The sequence below is a fragment of the Dendrobates tinctorius genome, unplaced genomic scaffold (genome assembly GCF_039654945.1).
Source record: "Dendrobates tinctorius isolate UK_male_01 unplaced genomic scaffold, ASM3965494v1 ptg000166l, whole genome shotgun sequence".
NCBI classification, from domain to species: Eukaryota; Metazoa; Chordata; class Amphibia; order Anura; family Dendrobatidae; genus Dendrobates; species Dendrobates tinctorius.
Genome location: NW_027361833.1, coordinates 9,938,538 through 9,957,619, shown reverse-complemented (window position 1 = coordinate 9,957,619; position 19,082 = coordinate 9,938,538). Strand labels below are relative to the sequence as shown.

Below are 19,082 nucleotides of genomic sequence, written 5' to 3'. Positions count from 1 at the left end.
GAGAAATTGCACAACAAATATTGTGGTTTGTTTTCTCCTCATACACCTGACAAGATAAAAAAATATTGTGTCCGTAGAAAATTTAAAAAAAAAAAATGAAAAATGTTCATTTTTTCCTTCCACATTGGTTCAATTCTTGTAAAGCACCTGAAGGGTTAAAAAAAAGTTTTGAATGCAGTTTTGAGCATCTTGAGGGGTCCAGTTTTTAGAATGGTATCACTTTTGGGTATTTTCTGTCATATTGACTCCTCAAAGTGACTTCAAATGTGAGGTGGTCCCTAAAAAAATGGTTTTGTAAATTTTGTTGAAATAATGAGACATCGCTGCTCAAATTTTAACCCTTATAACTTCCTAACAAAAAATTATGTTTCAAAAATTGTGCTGATGTAAAGTAATCATGTGGAAAATGTTGATTATTAACTATTTTGTTTGCCATAATGCTCTGATTTGGGGGCATAAAAATGAAAAGTTTGAAAATTGTGAAAATTTCAAAATTTTTGCCAAACTTACATTTTTCTCACTAATAAACACAAAAAAATTGGAAGAAATTTTACTATTATCATAAAGTACAATGTCATGAAAAAATAATCTCAGAATCAGCAGGATCCGTTGAAGCGTTCCAGAGTTGTAACCACATAAAGTGACAGTGGTCAGATTTCAAAATTAAGGCCTGGTTATTAACCTACAAAGTGGCTTGGTCCTTAAGGGGTTAAACGGAAAAAATCCCTCTCTACAATATTGGATGAGAAATCTTAATATTTAGCTAAATGAACAAACAACAAAATGTTTAATGGGAAGAGGAGAGAAATCAGCTGTCAAATACCTCTGGCAGCTCTTTTTCTCCCCCAAAATCAGATATTTAAATATCAACTGTCCTATCAGGAGGGTCCATCACACATCAGATATCTGGACAGTGCTGACGAACTTGGTGAGTTCTAATAAGTATGGGGCCTTTAGAATCCATTTTCACCAAGTGACTGGCAGGACTAAATAAACGCCGCTGCTGATCTGCAGTCATTTAACAGCCTGTCTACACAATGTCCACTGAGCAATCTGTAATTGAGTGTTCAACTTGTGTAGGATAACATTTTTCTTGGCAGCGGGAGTCTTGTTTACACATGATCATGTGCTGCCGAGAACTCTGATCTTTTGTGCAAAAAATGTAAAATGCTCATTCATGTTGTGAATAGCAGCCTGTTTAGAAGATTACTGTGAAACAAGTGTTTCTGGGAACATCAGCCCATAATGATCTTGCAGTATAAATGAACCTTTACTTCGCTCATATCCTTGCATTCTTTTTTTTATTAATTTAACCATGTAGGCCAAAAACATAAAACCTCAAATCTTTGAAAATGCATTTAAACAAGTTGTGCATCAATTCCAACTTATTACCTAGGAGATGATTTGCTAATTCCTGGGGGTACCACTGTCATTTTACTGATGACAAGAATGCGACACTTAAGTCACCCATTGGAATGGGTCAGTGGTTGAACATGAAGTCTACAGCTTCATTCAAATAAGTCATTCATTCAAAGATACAGTTGTGGCCAAAAATATTGACACCCCTGCAATTCTGTCAGATAATACTTAGTTTCTTCCTGAAAATGATTGCAAACACAAATTCTTTGGTATTATTATCTTCATTTAATTTGTCTTAAATGAAAAAACACAAAAAGAATTGTCCTAAAGCCAAATTGGATATAATTCCACACCAAACATAAAAAGAGGGTGGACAAAAGTATTTGCATTGTTCCAAAAATCATGTGATGCTTCTCTAAATTGTGTAATTAACAGCACCTGTAACTTACCTGTGGCACCTAACAGGTGTTGGCAATAAGTAAATCACACTTGCAACCAGTTGACATGAATTAAAGTTGACTCAACCTCTGTCCTGTGTCCTTGTGTGTACCACATTGAGCATGGAGAAAAGAAAGAAGACCAAAGAACTGTCTGAGGACTTGAGAAGCAAAATTGTGAGGAAGCATGAGCAATCTCAAGGCTACAAGTTAATCTCCAAAGACCTGAATGTTCCTGTGTCTACCGTGCGCAGTGTCATCAAGAAGTTTAAAGCCCATGGCACTGTGGCTAACCTCCCTAGATGTGGATGAAAAGAAAAATTGACAAGAGATTTCAATGCAAGATTGTGTGGATGTTGGATGAAGAACCTCGACTAACATCCAATCAAGTTCAAGCTGCCCTGCAGTCCGAGGGTACAACAGTGTCAACCCGTACTATCCATCGGTGTCTGAATAAAAAGGGACTGTATGGTAGGAGACCCAGGAAGACCCCACTTCTTACCCCGAGACATAAAAAAGCCAGGCTGGAGTTTGCCAAAACTTACCTGAAAATGCCTAAAACGTTTTGGAAGAATGTTCTCTGGTCAGATGAGACGAAAGTAGAGCTTTTTGGGCAAAGGCATCAACATAGAGTTTACAGGAGAAAAGAAGAGGCATTCAAAGAAAAAAACACGGTCCCTACAGTCAAACATGGCGGAGGTTCCCTGATGTTTTGGGGTTGCTTTGCTGCCTCTGGCACTGAACTGCTTGACCGTGTGCATGGCATTATGAAGTTAGAAGGCTACCAACAAATTTTGCAGCATAATATAGGGCCCAGTGTGAGAAAGCTGGGTCTCCCTCAGAGGTCATGGGTCTTCCAGCTGGACAATGACCCAAAACACACTTCAAAAAGCACTAGAAAATGGTTTGAGAGAAAGCACTGGAGACTTCTAAGGTGGCCAGCAATGAGTCCAGACCTGAATCCCATAGAACACCTGTGGAGAGATCTAAAAATGGCAGTTTGGAGTAGGCACCCTTCAAATATCAGGGACCTGGAGCAGTTTGCCAAAGAAGAATGGCCTAAAATTCCAGCAGAGCATTGTAAGAAACTCATTGATGGTTACCGGAAGCAGTTGGTCGCAGTTATTTTGGTTAAAGGTTGTGCAACCACGTATTAGGCTGAGGGTGCCAATACTTTTGTCTGGCCCTTTTTTGGAGTTTTGTGTGAAATGATCAATGTTTTGCTTTTTGCTTCATTCTCTTTTGTGTTTTTTCATTTAAGACAAATTAAATGAAGATAATAATACCAAAGAATTTGTGTTTGCAATCATTTTCAGGAAGAAACTGAGTATTATCTGACAGAATTGCAGGGGTGTCAATACTTTTGGCCATTACTTCAATACATTTTAAATGGAACAACTGTGCAAATGTTTAACCATTTCAACATTCAAATGAGCAACATGGGACCCCTATTCTCATGACCGATGGTTGACCCAATGGTGGGTCCTCAGCAATTTATCACTTATTCTGTATACAAACCACTAATGTTGAGCAAATGTGGTAAAGTGTTATCAGAGCATGCTTGGGTGCTAACAGAGTATCTTTGGCATGTTCGAAAACCATGTTTGAGTCACTGCAGCTGCACGTCTCGCTGATGTTCAACATCCACAGCACAAGCAGGGATTACCTGCTTGTTAGTCAATTCCTGCATAGGTTGCGGCTGTAGAACAGCCATGAAACATGCAGCCGCAGTGACTCAAACATTTTTCAAGCATGCCAAAGATACTCTGTTAACACCCGAGCCTGCACAGATAACACCTTATCCGAGCACGTTCCCTCAACACTACAAACCACTTGTAATGAAATCATAGCTTTTCAGCAGTTCTAAGTGAATTTGGCAAACATATTCACCAAGAATACAGCAACATTTCAGCTCTCTCTAGAGCTATTTTCAAGCAATCCTTTATATGATTGATAAATTGTGACTGTGGCCCAACCTTTTAAATTGTTTTTTATAAAAATTAGCAATAATAGTTAATTAGGTGGTTTAGTGCTTTAAATTCTATTCTAAATTTGATTCATTATTTTGCATAATAATTTCCAGATATTGACTGAAAACCATTAACAAACTGTTGATGGAGATTTGTTACATTTCTTTTTTTCTTTATTGTTTTGTGCTCCTCTACTTTTGTCTAAGGGCTTCAGGTGGAGCTAGTTCATCACTTCATTAAAGTGTAAGGCTAAGTATATACTGTGTCCAGCAATGGTTTTATGGCTTCTGTCCAGCGTTTCCATCTGAATCCCTGAAAAATGGGACTCTAATGTGTCCTTAATGAAGCCATTCATTACAATGAGACAAATGGAATTCAAATAGGCTCCATTTATACTCCTCTGCTGCAGTTTCTGTCCTTTCAGAGGGGTACAAGATGTAGTTGACAATGTTTTTGTGCTCTGAAAAACAGGTTTCAAGTGGAAGCCCCAGAAGGAAGCCATCAAATCACTGTTGAATGCAATGTGTACCTAGCATAAGACAAAACTGTCTTTAGGGCACATGAACATCATAGAATGTTCACCCTTCTGGCTTTCATTCTTGCAGGCTGGAGCCATTCTTACATTGCATGAATTATCATTGTACCGAATAGCTGCCATGTAATACTACATTTTTCTGCAGAGGCTGCTGCATGGAAATGACTTGCTGGCTGAAGGCCCCTCAGCATAGTACTTACTTAAATGCTAATCCATTAATAAATGTTAGGTGTTATTTTTTTATTTTATTTTTTTTCAGTCAAGTTATTCCTACAAGCCATCATTAGTTTGAAAATAAAGCCTATTGCAATCTCAAAAAAGCTAGCATGCTTTCAGTGGTTTCCATATAATCAGTGTGTTCAAACAAAAACAAAGTGTAATACAGAAATTGAACATACGCTAGAAATTTTATTTTCTTATATCATAAGCCAGACGGAATATTATTTGCACAGAAAAAAACAAGGAAAGTCAAATTACACTTGCACTAATTTAGCAGTGAAAATATTACTGAAGTGGGCAGCATTCTGTGCAATGCTGGAGTACATTTATGGGAATAACAGATCTTAAAAGACACTTTTTATATTAGTATCATTACTAATTCATGGCTCATGATGGTCGGCTTCATAGTCCGCAATACAGTGTCTTTTTTTATTTCTATTTTAATGATAGTTTACAAAGATATGCATTAAACAAAAAATATTTTTTCACATTATATTTCTAAAGAGTAAATAAAATTGAAAAATAAAGCTATATTATACAATACAACTAAAATATTGCTATTGTGCTGTGTTATTTTCTGTAAAAATGTTGCTGTTTCATAATTGTTATTATTATTATTCATTTTTATAGCGCCATTTATTCCATGGCACTTTACATGTGAAAAAGGGGCATACAAAGACAAGTACAATAAACATGAGCAATGCAAGGCACACACCAGTACAAAAGGAGAGTGAACCCTGCCCACGAGGGCTCACAGTCTACAGGGGATGGGTGAGGATACACTAGGATAGGGTAGAGCTGGTCGTGCGGTGGTTCAGTAGACTGAGGATCACTGCAGGTTGTAGGCTTTCCGGAAGAGGTGGGTCTCCAGGTTTCTTTTGAATGTTTCTGTGGTAGGCAAAAGTCTAATGTGTTGGGGTAGAGAGTTCCAGAGTATGAGAGGAAAACAGAAGTCTTGTATGCAGTTGGAAGAAGAGATGAGAGGGGAGTAGAGAAGGAGATCTTGAGAGGATCGAGGAGACAGGTTCTGAATAGCTTTGTATGTCATAGTTAGGGTTTTGAACTGGAGCCTCTGGACAATAGGAAGCCAGTGAAGGGCTTGGCAGAGAGGAGAGGCTGGGGAATAATGGGGAGACAGGTGGATTAGTCAGGCAGTAGCGTTTAGGATATATTGGAGTGGTGCAAGAGTGCTAGAGGGGTGGCCAGAGAGTAGGAGGTTGCAATAGTCAAGGCGGGAGATGATGAGGGCATGCATGAGCGATTTTGCAGTTTCTTGTAATCTATAGAGAAAGAACAGATTAACAGTTAGCGCCATGCTATATATACATACAGTTGAAACCAGAATTTTACATACATTATATAAAAAGACACATATGCTTGTTTTTCTCAATTTCTGACATTAATTCAGAATAAATCTTTCCCATTTTAGGCCAATTAGGATTAACATAGTTATTAATATTTGCCAAGTGTCAGAATACAGTATTTTTTGGACTATAAGACGCACCCCAAATTTTCAGAAGGAAAATGGGGAAAAAAATTCATGCATCAAATGGAGGTCTTTCCTACAGTCATGAATTCAGCTTACCCTGGGGGAGCAGCAGCACTGGAGGAATGGAGTCACAAGGGGTGTTTAGTGGTTTGGCGATGATATGACCCACTGCAGGTTCAGCAGTGGTCGATGGTGCAGGGGCTCTGCCGACATTTTGTGAAAGCCCAGAGCCCCCCCGCACATTCACTGCTGCGATGCAGTGGTCTCCGCAAAATCCCATCCCAAGGCTGGAGCGACAGTCTCAGCAGTGCTCAGTGGTGTGGGGGGCTCCAGCGAAATTTTGTTAAAGCCCAAAAATGGCAAGTGGAGGCAGAACATACGCAGATTGAGGTCTCGGCAATAAGATCTCATCTCCCGAGATCTCGGGATGAGATCTCATTGCCAAGATCTCAATCTGAGCATGTGCCGCCTCCAGCGACCTTTTTCCCGGAGGCCACAACATCAAGGCAATGGAAGTGTGCAGGCTCCGGGCTTTCACAAAATGTTGCCAGAGGCTTCCGCGCCACTGAGCCTGCCAATTTGGGATTGGAGTGAGATTGTCGTCCTGCAGCGTCTTACCAAAGGAAGAATCACCTGACTCCTGTTGCCACCTCACTAATTGTAAGTACAGTATTTTCCGACTATAGGACGCACCCCCATTTTCTCCCAAAAAATTTTTGGGGAAAAAAGTGCATCTTATAGTCTGAAAAATACAGTAATGAGAGAAAATGTTTTAAGGCGTTTTCATTACTTACTGCAAAGTCAAAAGTTTACATACATTTCATTAACATTTGGTAGCATTGCCCTTAAACTGAATGACTTGGGTCAAATGTTTGAGATATCCCTCCACAAGCTTCTCAAAATAGTTGGGCCCATTACTCCTGACAAAACTTTTGTAACTGATCTGGGTTTGTAGGTCACTTTGCTTGCACCTGCCTTTTCAGCTTTACCCATAAATTTTCAATATGATTGAGATCAGAGCTTTTTGATGGCTGCTCCAAAACATTGACTTTGTTATCCTTAATTGTTATCCTTAACCCCTTCCTGACATGTGATGTACAATCCCATCCACGGGACCTGGGACCCTATGATTGAGGACAGGATAGTATGTCATCGCGATCAGCGTTGTTGTCCAATTTGTCCTGTTACCCTTGGCAAAATAAAAAAATTGGGGACTTATTTTGTATAAGTCAATGCCTGATGAAGAGACCTGAGTAGTCTCGAAAGCTTGCAATGTGTTACTATCTTTTCAGTTAGCCATTGAAAGGTATCAACCACTGAGGACTCTCAATTCTGAATATTTTTCTTGGAAAAAATATTATATTTTTATTTTCACGCCCGGGCGTTATAAACTTATGTGAAGCCCTTGGGGGTTCCGAGTGCTCACCATACATCTACATAAGTTCCTTGGGGGGTCTAGTTTCCAAAATGGTGTAATTTGTGAGGGGTTTCCACTGTTTTGTCACATCAGGGGCTTTCCAAATGCGACATGGCGTCCAATCTCAATTCCAGCCATAAAAGTCAAATGGCGCTGCTTCCCTTCCGAGCTCTGCCATGCACCCAAATAGTGGTTTACCCCCACATATGGAGTATCAGCATACTCAGGACAAATTGCACGATAACTTTTTGGGTCATGTTACCCTTGGAAAAATAAAAATTGAGTGTGAAAAGATCATTTTTGTGGAAAAAATATGATTTTTAATTGTACGGCTGTATGTTATAAACTTCAGTGAAGCCCTTTGGGGTACAAAGTTCTCACCACACATCTAGATAAGTTCATTGTGGGTTCTAGTTTCCAAAATGGTGTCATTTATGGGGGTTTCCACTGTTTTGGCACATCAGGGGCTTTCCAAACGCGACAAGGCGTCCGACCTCAATTCCAGCCAAAAAAGTCAAATGGCGCTGCTTCCCTTCCGAGCTCAGTCATGTGCCCAAATAGTCATTTACCCCCACATAAGGGGTATCAGCGTACTCAGGATAAATTGCACAATAACTTTTTGGGTCTTGTTACCCTTGGGAAAATAAAAATTGGGAGTGAAAAGATCATTTTTGTGGAAAAAATTTGATTTTTAATTGACAGCTGTACGTTTTAAACTTCTGTGAAGCCCTTGGGGGTTCAAAGTTCTCACCACATATCTAGATAAGTTCCTTGGGGGTTCTAGTTTCCAAAATGGGGTCACTTGTGGGGGATTTCAACTGTTTAGGTACATCAGGGGCTCTCCAAATGTGACATGGCGTCCGATCTAAATTCCAGCCAATTTTGCATTGAAAAGTCAAACGGCACTACTTCCCTTCTGAGCTCTGCCATGCACCAAAAAAATTGTTCCCCCCCCACATATCAGGTATCAACATACTCAGGACAAATTGCACAATAACTTCTGCAGTCCAATTTCTCCTGTTACCTTTGGTAAAATAAAAAAATTGGACCTGAAGTAATTTTTTTGTGAAAAAAAGTTAAATGTTCATTTTTTTAAAAAAATATTCAAAAAATTCATGTGGAGCACCTGAAGGGTTAATAAACTTCTTGAATGTGGTTTTGAGCACCTTGAAGGGTTCAGTTTTTAGAATGGTATCAATTTGGGTATTTTCTATCATATAGACTCCTCAAAGTGACTTCAGCTGTGATATGTCCAGCAAATAGAAAATGGCTGACAGCACTTACAGGATCAAAGGATGCGCGCTCTAAGTCCAGTGACCCAGTTGGACATGAGAAGTCACAGAATGAAGAAGAGCAGCATCCAGTCCGGGTGAAGAAGCATATAAAATTTATTATGCCATGAAAACATGCAATTACTATTCAAAAACCAGAAGAATTATGCCGTCAAGAACTATGCAGGCTAGTTAGTACAAATATGTAGATTATAGTCAATGTTCAAGCCTCTCGGCTGTAATGTACCTAATGTCGAAATCCACTTCAACTCCTTTCTTTTAACATAAGAGTCCTATTACCACCCCGTCTCACCAAAGGGACCCCATCAATCACCCTAAACCGCAGCTGATTAACAGAATGTCTGAATTCAATAAAATGTTTCGGTATCGATAATTCCAGGAGTTGTGTTCTGATCGTACTCTTGTGTTTACTAATCCGTGCCTGAACCTCCATGGTGGTCTCCCCCACATACATCAGTCTGCCAGGGCAAGTAATCAAATAAACAACAAAACTGGAAGTACATGTAAATCTTTCCTTAATCAAAAATTTCTTCCCAGTGTGTGGGTGATTAAAACTGTCACCTTTGATCAAATTACCACAACACGCCCATCCAAGGCACGGAAAATTACCAGAGCTCAACGGACCCAATGTCAATTGTCTCGGGTTCCTACTCGGTCCCACATCCGCTCTCACCAATTTATCTTTCAAATTATATCCACGTCTATAGGATGAGATTAGTCTAGTAGAAAACTCAGGGACATCAGGCAACCCCTTACTTAACAAACCCCAATGTTTATTCAAAATTCCATTAATCTTACCACTAATGGGACAAAAAGTTGAAACAAAAGGTATTCATCTGGTGCTCATTTTATTGCGTTTAAGGCAAAGTTGACCAGAAGTCAAACTGGTCGCCTTCTCCTTAAACCGTTTCACATGTTTCCAGGGATAACTCCTATTAACGAACTTCTGACACATCTCATCCAATTGGGTATCAAGTTTGTTTTCATCCTTAACAATTCTCCTCACCCGTAGCATCTGACTCCAGGGGAGAGATTCTACCATTTTCCTAGGGTGATTGCTGTTATATAGCAATAAACTGTTCCTATCGGTGTCTTTGACAAAAAGATCCGTACACAACCCACTCCCTTCCTTATAAACCAATGTATCCAAAAATTGAACCTGAACCACAGATTGCGTCAAGGTAAACTTTAACTCTGGATAAATGCCATTTAATTCAGTTTGAATATTGTACAGCTCCTCGACACTACCATCCCATATACAGAAGACATCGTCGATGTAGCGCCACCAAGCCCGGACATGACCCCAGTAGATGGAATTGTATACATACCGATCCTCGAATACCGCCATATAGATGTTTGCATAAGTCGGGGCCACATTGGACCCCATGGCGGTACCCCGTACCTGCAGGCAATAGTCATCCCCAAAAATAAAATAATTTTTCCTGAGCATGAAACCTACCAGGGAGAGGATCAGCTGCACACATTCTGGGGCCACGTCCGAGCGTGATAGCACCACATCGACTGCCTCCAAGCCCTTATCATGCTGTATAGAAGTATACAATGAGGTCACATCAAAAGACGCCAACACAGTGTTGGAATCAACTCTAATATCCTTGATCTTGTCAAGAAAATCGCTAGTATCCATGATATATGAATGTGCTGTTGTTGCAAATCATCGCACAACTTTGTCCAAAAAAATAGCCACTTTACTACACAATGAACCTCTCCCGGAAACAATAGGGCACGCGGGAGGATTAAGTAGATCCTTCTGGATCTTTGGTAAAGTGTACAAAATAGGTATCACCGGAGCTTCCACAATTAGAAAATCCACTAACTTCTGATCGATAAGACCATTATGCAAAGCCTCCTCCACCAGAAGTCATAACTCTCCAAGAAAACGAGAGGTAGGATCACCCACCAGTTTGATATAGACCTCATTATCTGACAATTGTTGTAAAACCTCGGCCTCGGCATGTTTTCATGGCATAATACATGTTATATGCTTCTTCACCCGGACTGGATGCTGCTCTTCTTCTTTATGTGACTTCAAATGTGATATGGTCCGTAAAAATAAAATGGTGTTGCAAAAATGAGAAATCGCTGGTCAACTTTTAACCCTTATAACTTCGTAACGAAAAAAATAAATTTTGTTCCAAAATTGTGCTGATGTAAAATAAACATATGTGAAATGCTATTTATTAAGTTTTTTTGCATGCCATAGCTCTGTGATTTAAGGGCATAAAAATTCAAAGTTGGAAAATTGCGAAATTTTCGCCAAATTTCCATTTTTTTCACAAATAAATGCAAGTTATATCAATGAAATTTTAACACTAACTTGAAGTACAATATGTCATGAGAAAATATTGTCAGTATCACCGGGATCCATGGAAGCGTTTCAGAGGTATTACCTCATAAAGGGACAGTGGTCAGAATTGTAAAAATTGGCCCGGTAATGAACGTGCAAACCACCCTTGGGGGTGAAGGGGTTAAACTACTCTGTTACCATTTTGACAGTATGCTTGGGGTCATTGTCCATTTGGAGGACCCAAATGTCACAGAGTGAGAAAAACATGCATATGTGTATTTTTATAGTGTATGTAAACTTTTTGTTTCCATTTTATATATATACTGTATGTATGCATATTTGTATTGTATTGTATATATGTATGCACATAGAAACACACACACCATGTAATATATATATACACTACACACATGTACATATATATATATATATATATATATGCCATCCTGAGGAAATGAGAAAATTTGTCAAGAATCTAGTTCATCTCAAAATTGGCTTTGAATTGCATACAATTTATTTGATGCAAATGAAACTATCAACGATTGCTGATAAAAAGCTGACCCCAAGCTTAATATATGGAAGAATAAGGAAGGGTTTAGAAACTATTAAAAATTCATACTGATCTAGCCCCTCACCTGTCCCTGTCATCATTGCACTCTACTGGTCTTCCTTCCCCACTCCACTCCGGTGCCAACACTTCAAACTCCACACTTCAAATAAGAAAGCAGTTTTTTAAATTGTGAAAACTAGACATCTTTTATCCCATATTTCTCTAACAGAAAGCCAAGGTTGCCAACTTGACTTTTTATTTTTTCTGCCCAGCTTATAGAAAAATCATGGACAGACAATATCTCTTTAAGAACACTTTGGAAACCCATATTAAATCATTATTATAATAAGTGATCCATGTCTACAGCCTCTAATTCTGATAAAATATGAATGTTATTTTTTTTAAGGACAAGGCATAAAAGTGCCCTATTTTTATGTACTTGCCTATAATTTCTTGGTTGGCAAACTTGCAGTAAGCATTTTGAGAACATGGTAGCTGTGTAATCTGTGAGGACGGCAGAACTAGCAAGTGTACGGGAGGAGAACCTGTCACAAAAATGCTATGTACAGTTGTGCTCAACAGTTTACATACCCCAGCAGAATGTTTGCTTTGTTGGCCTTTTTTCAGAGAATATGAATGATAACACTAAACCTTTTTCTCCACTCATGGTTAGTGGTTGGGTGAAGCCATGTACTGCAAAACTGCTGTGTTTTCTCTTTTTAAATCATAATGACAACCAAAAACATCCAAAAGACCCTGATCAAAAGTTCACATACCTATTCCCATATGGGGTAAACTTTTGAGCACAACTTTATCTATGCCATTGCCATTAGTGTCATGATGCATTCAATAAACATATATACAGGGTGGGCCATTTATATGGATACACCTGGATAAAATGGGAATGGTTGATGATAACAACTTCCTGTTTTTGGCACATTCAACTTTATTTTTTTCAATGGGAATAGGGTCATGTTACACATCAAACATTGAAAATTTCACAAGAACAACAATGGTGTGCTTGGTTTTAATGCATATTTAATCTTTCATGAGAAATTTACAAGTTTCTCTTTGTTTACAGCCATTGACATGTCGCAGAGGTCAACACGTGAGGAGCGGATAGAAATTGTGTTGATGTCTGTTGAACGCAGTACCTGGGTCGTTGCAGCAGATTTCAATGCAAGACACCCTACGCAAAAAAACTGTCACCATTCCCATTTTATTTAGGTGTATCCATATAAATGGCCCATCCAAAAAAGTTTGCCTCATCACTGAATATAATGTTCAGTGTAAACTCAGGGTCCTGTTCCAATTTTTGTTTTGCCCATTCTGCAAATTTAGCATGCCGATCTGGGTCACCAACCATTCCCATTTTATTTAGGTGTATCCATAGAAATGGCCCACCCTGTGCAATATATGAAAAATAAACATTTTAGATTTAGGAGAAAATAGGAAAAAAATGTAATCATAGCTGAAAGAATGTGTAAAAGTGAAAAAAGAAAAGATGTTCTGCATCTTTTAAGTTCAAAACTGGTCATTGTCTAAATTACTGCAAAACACCAAATAAACCTTTCCTTAAAAATAATATATATTCACAATTATGTGCATAGAAATAAGTCTGACTTGTTTTATGCAGTACTATAGGTAAGCATGTATTGAAACACTGCTAATTTAGTGGGTTTCTTACTCCATCATGTGGTGAGAATGCAGAATAGCATTCAATGATCAGTGTAAATAACTTGCTAAACAGTCCAAAAGTACATATGAAAGAAAGAAAGATAGGTTATAGATAGATAGACAGAAGGATAGATAGACAGACAGACATACAGATAGATAGATAGATAGATAGATAGAATGTAGATGAACTGCTCATTCCTTTACTACTCTGAAAATATCTATTATTTTTATGTTCATACCATATGTTTTCTGTGTTTCAATTTGGAAACACATGGTAAAAAAGGCCACATGAATCCTAAGGTTTACAACTATTAACCTGAAATAGTAGCCCAATTGTTTTATGTCATGATTTTGGAAACATTGAAGCAAATTGACCATAGTTCACATTATGTTTTCATTTTTGATATAAAAAATCTAGAAACATGAATGAAAAAAAGAACAATTTTTAGATAGAAATGAGCATATTTATCCAGCTACTTGCGATAACATTCTGGCATAATTTTTACCAAAAAAATATCTTTCATGGCCATAGTTATCATGTGTATAAAGGCCCTGTCTCACATAGCGAGATCGCTAGCGAGATTGCTGAAGCGTCACCGATTTTGTGACACAACAGTGACCTCGCCAGCGATTTTGCTATGTGTGACACGTAGTGGCGACCAGGCCCTCACTGTGATGTTGCTGATCGTGCTCAAATGTCCTGGGCCATTTTTTGATCACTGGTGTCCCGCTGGCCAGCGCACATCGCTGTGTTTGACACTGACGAGTGACCTCGCTAGCGACTCAGAAATCACGGACGCAGGCGGGAGTCGTCAGAATCACTGCTGTGTGGCAAGGTCCCAACGACCACCGAGGTCGTTATACGGATCGCTGGATCATTGCTGCATCGTTGGGTAAATCTGCCTGTTTGACAGCTTACTAGCGACCATTTAGCGATGCACCAGCGATCCTTACCAGGTCGTATCATTGTCGGGATCTCTGGTGCGTCGCTAAGTGTAACGCTACCCTTACACACTTTCTATGCGTTGTCCAACAAGGTGGCAGAGCTAAAGTTGGTATGGTTCGTATACATAAGAGCATTATCTAATATGCAATATGATTTATTACAAATATCACCATCATTTTGGTGAAAATTTCTAGTACAAAGAAAGGTAATAGGTGGCATATACTTAGACTACAGATTCTTGTTACATGCAAAATTTTTCAAACAGCTTGAACCACGATGATAAATCTGATGCATTTTAAGATTCTGTAGTCATATGCCCTGATTCATTAAGAAAGGCAATTTTCTTGCAGGTCTGGGAATATGGTGGAGTCATGCTCCTAACTCATGAAAAGGTACATATCTGTCAATGAAGCTGGAGTATCTAACAAGTAGCAGGAGCCTACATGCACTACTCCAAATTTTTCTCCAGTAACTGATTGGAGTAAAGGCCCCGTCACACTAAGCGACTTACCAGCAATCCCGACACCGATATCAAGGTGTCAGGATCGCTGGTAAGTCGCTATGTGATCGCTGGTGAGCTGTCACACAGACAGCTTCACCAGCGATCAGCACAGCGATGCCGAGCGCCTGGCATCTCTGGCCATCCCTGTAAAAAATAGAATCAAAATAAAAAATATAGTAATTCTCACCTTCCGACGTCCCGTTCAGCCATCCTGCCTCTCTCCACGCTCCGGTCCCAGTGATCCTTTGCACGAATGACCGCGAGATGTCACGGTCTTGAGGGATAACAAAGTCTCGCTGTCATTCGTGCAAAGGATCACTGGGACCGGAGAGTGGAGAGAGGCAGGATGGCTGAACGGGACATCGGAAGGTGAGAATAACTATATTTTTTATTTTTTTTATTATTTTTTACACCTGATCGCTGGTCTCCCGCCTGTCACACACTGCGATGCGTGCTGGCCAGCGGGAGACCAGCGACCAAAGAAATGTCCAGAGGTTTCTTCCAGCGATCAGCGATACCGGCAGGGGGGCCGCTCGCTGATCGCTGTCACACATAGCGATCTCGCTGGTGAGATCGCTGTTACGTCACAAAAGTTGTGACTCAGCAGCGATCTCGCTACCGAGATCGCTTAGTGAGACGGGGCCTTTAGATTTCTATTGTAGGGGATGCCACATTATTTCATGAATTAGATGAGCAGTGACATCATGCCCCTGTCCTGCACCAGCTCCACTCAATTTGGCGAAGTTCAGAGAAACACCAAAAGTCACAACATTTTTGCTCAACTAGCAATTGTGCCAACATTTTCTGAATTTTCTAAGCAACTTACAACAACATTTTTTGAGAAATTGCATTGATGATTCATGGTCTAAGATTGCATTGACTAAGAATTACACAGCATTGACAAATCTGACCCATGATGTTTGAAAAATGTGTTGCATATGCATTATAACGTATGTTCCCTGCACAGTTTAATTTATAATAATATACAAGTTATATATTTTTTTTTCATTTAGAAAATACAGTCTGATTTAATAAGCCATGAAATTAGTTTGGATGAAATGAAGAAGCGAAACCAAGGAAAAGAAATGTCTAAAAAGGTTCTTTTACAGATCGACATAGCACAGGTAACATTATTATTATCATCATTATTATGATCTATTTATTTAGTAGAGAAAAACAAAATTAGTAATCACACATACACTTGAAACTATAAGTTTACATACACTATATGAAAAGACACATACATGTTTTTATCAATATCTGCCATGAAATCAGACTAAACCTTTCCTCTTTTAGGGCAGTTGGAATTAAAAGAGAGAGAACATTTTAAGGCATTTTTATTACTTTCTGCAAAGTCAAAAGCTTGCATACACTAAGATTACTATGCCTTTAACAATTCTGAACAGCCCATATGAAGATGTCATGTATTTGGAAGCATCTGAGGTTTTTTGGCAACATCTGAGTTAATTAGAGACACATCTGTGGATGAATTTTAATGCACACCTGAAAAAACTGCTTCTTTGTGTAGCATCATAAGAAAGTCTAAAGAAATCAGCCAAGATATAATGAAGCGAATTGTGGAATTGTCACGATCCATTTTTGGATCTGTGTCAGTTTTGGGCTGCTTTTTTCCTTTCTGGCCATCAGAGGTTAATGTCAGTTTTCCCACCCAGTGGCCGCTGGTGTTACTACAACTTTAGTTAGTCTGCTGGTGGGTTTTTCCCCCTGGTGGCCACTGGTGTTACTGCATTGTGACTAATTATCTATGCAGGTGGGTGCCAATCCCACCTCCCTTTATAAGGCCAGCTGGTGCTGCAGATCACTGTTGGTGATACTTTTCATCTTGCTACCAAAAGTGGTAGACTGGACCTACCTGGTGCAGTGGTGGTTCAGCTTATCGGGAGCTGACTGTGTGCAGTGGAGCTGCAGCTGAATGCTGATCTGGAGCCTTACTCTGCTGCTTGGTGCATTGCAGCAGAGAAAGCTGTTCTGTTTTTTAATTTATTTAACCCTGAGGTGTCTGTATTATCTTTACTTTGGTTTTTGGTGCAGTTCACTTTATTCCATGTCTCACCTCATGGGGATGGGGTTGGCGGTTTAGCTCAGGGCTAAACAGGAGATAGGGACAGGTCGAGGACTTGGGCCTCACTGCCATCAAGTGTACCCCCAAGTTAAGGAAAGTCAGGGCACCCCCTTAGCCTGAGGGGCAGATCAGGGGCCCTGGTTCCACGTCTCCTGTTTTCCCCCTACTGCCCCGTGACAGGAATTGTACAAGTTTGGCTCATCCTTGGGTACAATTTCAAGACACCTGAAGGTGCCTTGTTCATCTGTACAAACAATTATACACAAGTACAAACTAGATGGGAATGTCCAGCCATCACACCGCTCAGGAAGGAGACAGGTTCTGTGCCACAGAGATGAACGTGCTTTGGTCTGAAATGTACATATCAACCCAAGGACAAAATCAGAAGACCTTGTGAAGATGATCATGAAAGCTGGTAGCATTGTGTCAATATCCACAGTGAAACGAGTACTGTTTCAACATGAGCTGAAAGACCACTCTGCAAGGAAGAGGTCATTAATCCTAAAGAAATATAAAAAAGCCAGATTAATTATTTCAAATGCATACAGGATAGATGGCATCATGAGAAATGAAAACTATGCGGCAACACGGCAACAACATCTCAAGACATCAGCCAGGAAGTTAAAGTTTGGGAGGAAGTGGACAATAACCCCAAATGATACTGCCAAAATGGTAACATAGTGGCTTAAGGATAACAAAGTCAATGTTTTGAAGTGGCCATCACAAAGTCCTGATCTCAATCCTATTGAAAATTTATGGGCAAAGCTGAAAAGGCAGGTGCGAGCAAGGCGACCTACAAACCTGGATCAGTTACATCAGTTTTGTCTGGAGGAATGGGCCCATATTCCGACCAACTATTATGAGAAGCTTGTGGAAGAATATCCCATACATTTGACCTAAGTCATTCATTTTAAAGGCAATGATGCCAAATACCAATAAAATGTATGTAAACTTTTGACTGCAGTAAGTAGTAAAAATGCCGTAAAACATTATCACTCTCTCTCTTCATTATTCTGGAATTTGGCAAATATTAATAATTATATAATCCTAATTGAGCGAAAATGGTTTATTTCTGATTTCATATTAGATAATGAGAAAACCATACATGTGTCTTTTATATAATGTATGTAAATTTCTAGTTTCAACTGTATATCACATGTGAATAGCTTCTTGAATCTTGCATCTTATGTAATATGGTTGTCAGCTGCAAAAGAGGCAGCTTTGCCTCTGCAGCTTTAGAGGACCACAGTTGCACTAAATTAGCCTATGATTTGGGCTAACAGGGTTCTCCACCAATCCTGGCCACCTTTAGAGCAGTACTGACAAGCATTAGTGGAAAGAGCTTTTAAGCAATTTACGTTTGGCCACCACTGTTAGGGCCCCGTCACACATAGCGACTCACCAGCGATCCCGACAACGATATCAACTTGTCAGGATTGCTGGTGTGTCGCTACAGCGATCAGCACCAGCGACGCCGAGCGGGCGTGTCGCTGTGTACGTTAGTTACCAGTGCGCTGAGGCAGGAAGCTGGTAACTAAGGTACACATCGGGTTTCTAAGCAGCGCGCGTCACTTAGAAACCCGATGTGTACCTTGGTTACCAGCTCCCTGCATCAGCGCACTGGTAACTAAGGTACACATTGGGTTTCTAAGCACCGCGTGCTGCTTAGAGACCCTGCGTTTACCTTAGTTACCAGCATGCTGATCGCTGGTCTCCAGCCTATCACACGCAGCGATGCGTGCTGACCAGCGGGAGACCAGCGATCAAAAAAAGTCCAGGGCTTTCCAACAACGATCAGCGATACCGGCAGGGGGGCCGGTCGCTGATAGGTGTCACACACAGCGATCTCGCTGGTGTGATCACTGTTGCGTCACAAAACTTGTGACTCAGCAGCAATCTTGCTAGCGAGATCACTATGTGTGACGGGGGCTTTAGACTGCTGGGGTGGCAGCAGGTAATCAAGGTAATAAATAGTAAATGAAACATATGAGAATCTCTATAGGTACTGTCACACTTAGCGATGTACCAGCGATCCCGACCAGCGATATAACGCGGTCAGGATCGCTGGTACATCGCTAAGTGGTCGCTAGTGAGCTGCCACACAGGCAGATCTCACCAGCGACATCGCTGGGGACAGGGGTCGTTACTAACCTGTCACACTAGGCGATCCTAACGAACTCCCGCCCGGCTCCACGCTCGTCGCTCGTCTCTCCACAGGAAGCGCGCGGGAGAGCGGGTCGTAGGTAAGTATCAGACACAGCGATATCGCAAGCAATATCGCTATAACGTCACAAGTTATAG

General features: G+C 40.1%; 1 protein-coding gene across 7 annotated transcripts in view; it reads left to right on the top strand.

Annotated features, from left to right (window-relative positions):
- Nucleotides 1–19,082, top strand: part of DMD (dystrophin) — a 3,834,938-nt gene that overhangs the window by 1,482,331 nt on the left and 2,333,525 nt on the right. For all 7 annotated transcript variants that reach the window (XM_073550686.1, XM_073550687.1, XM_073550688.1 and 4 more), the window contains one exon: nt 15,712–15,822. In XM_073550686.1, the coding sequence (XP_073406787.1) occupies nt 15,712–15,822 (111 nt within the window). The remainder of the gene's footprint in view (nt 1–15,711; nt 15,823–19,082) is intronic.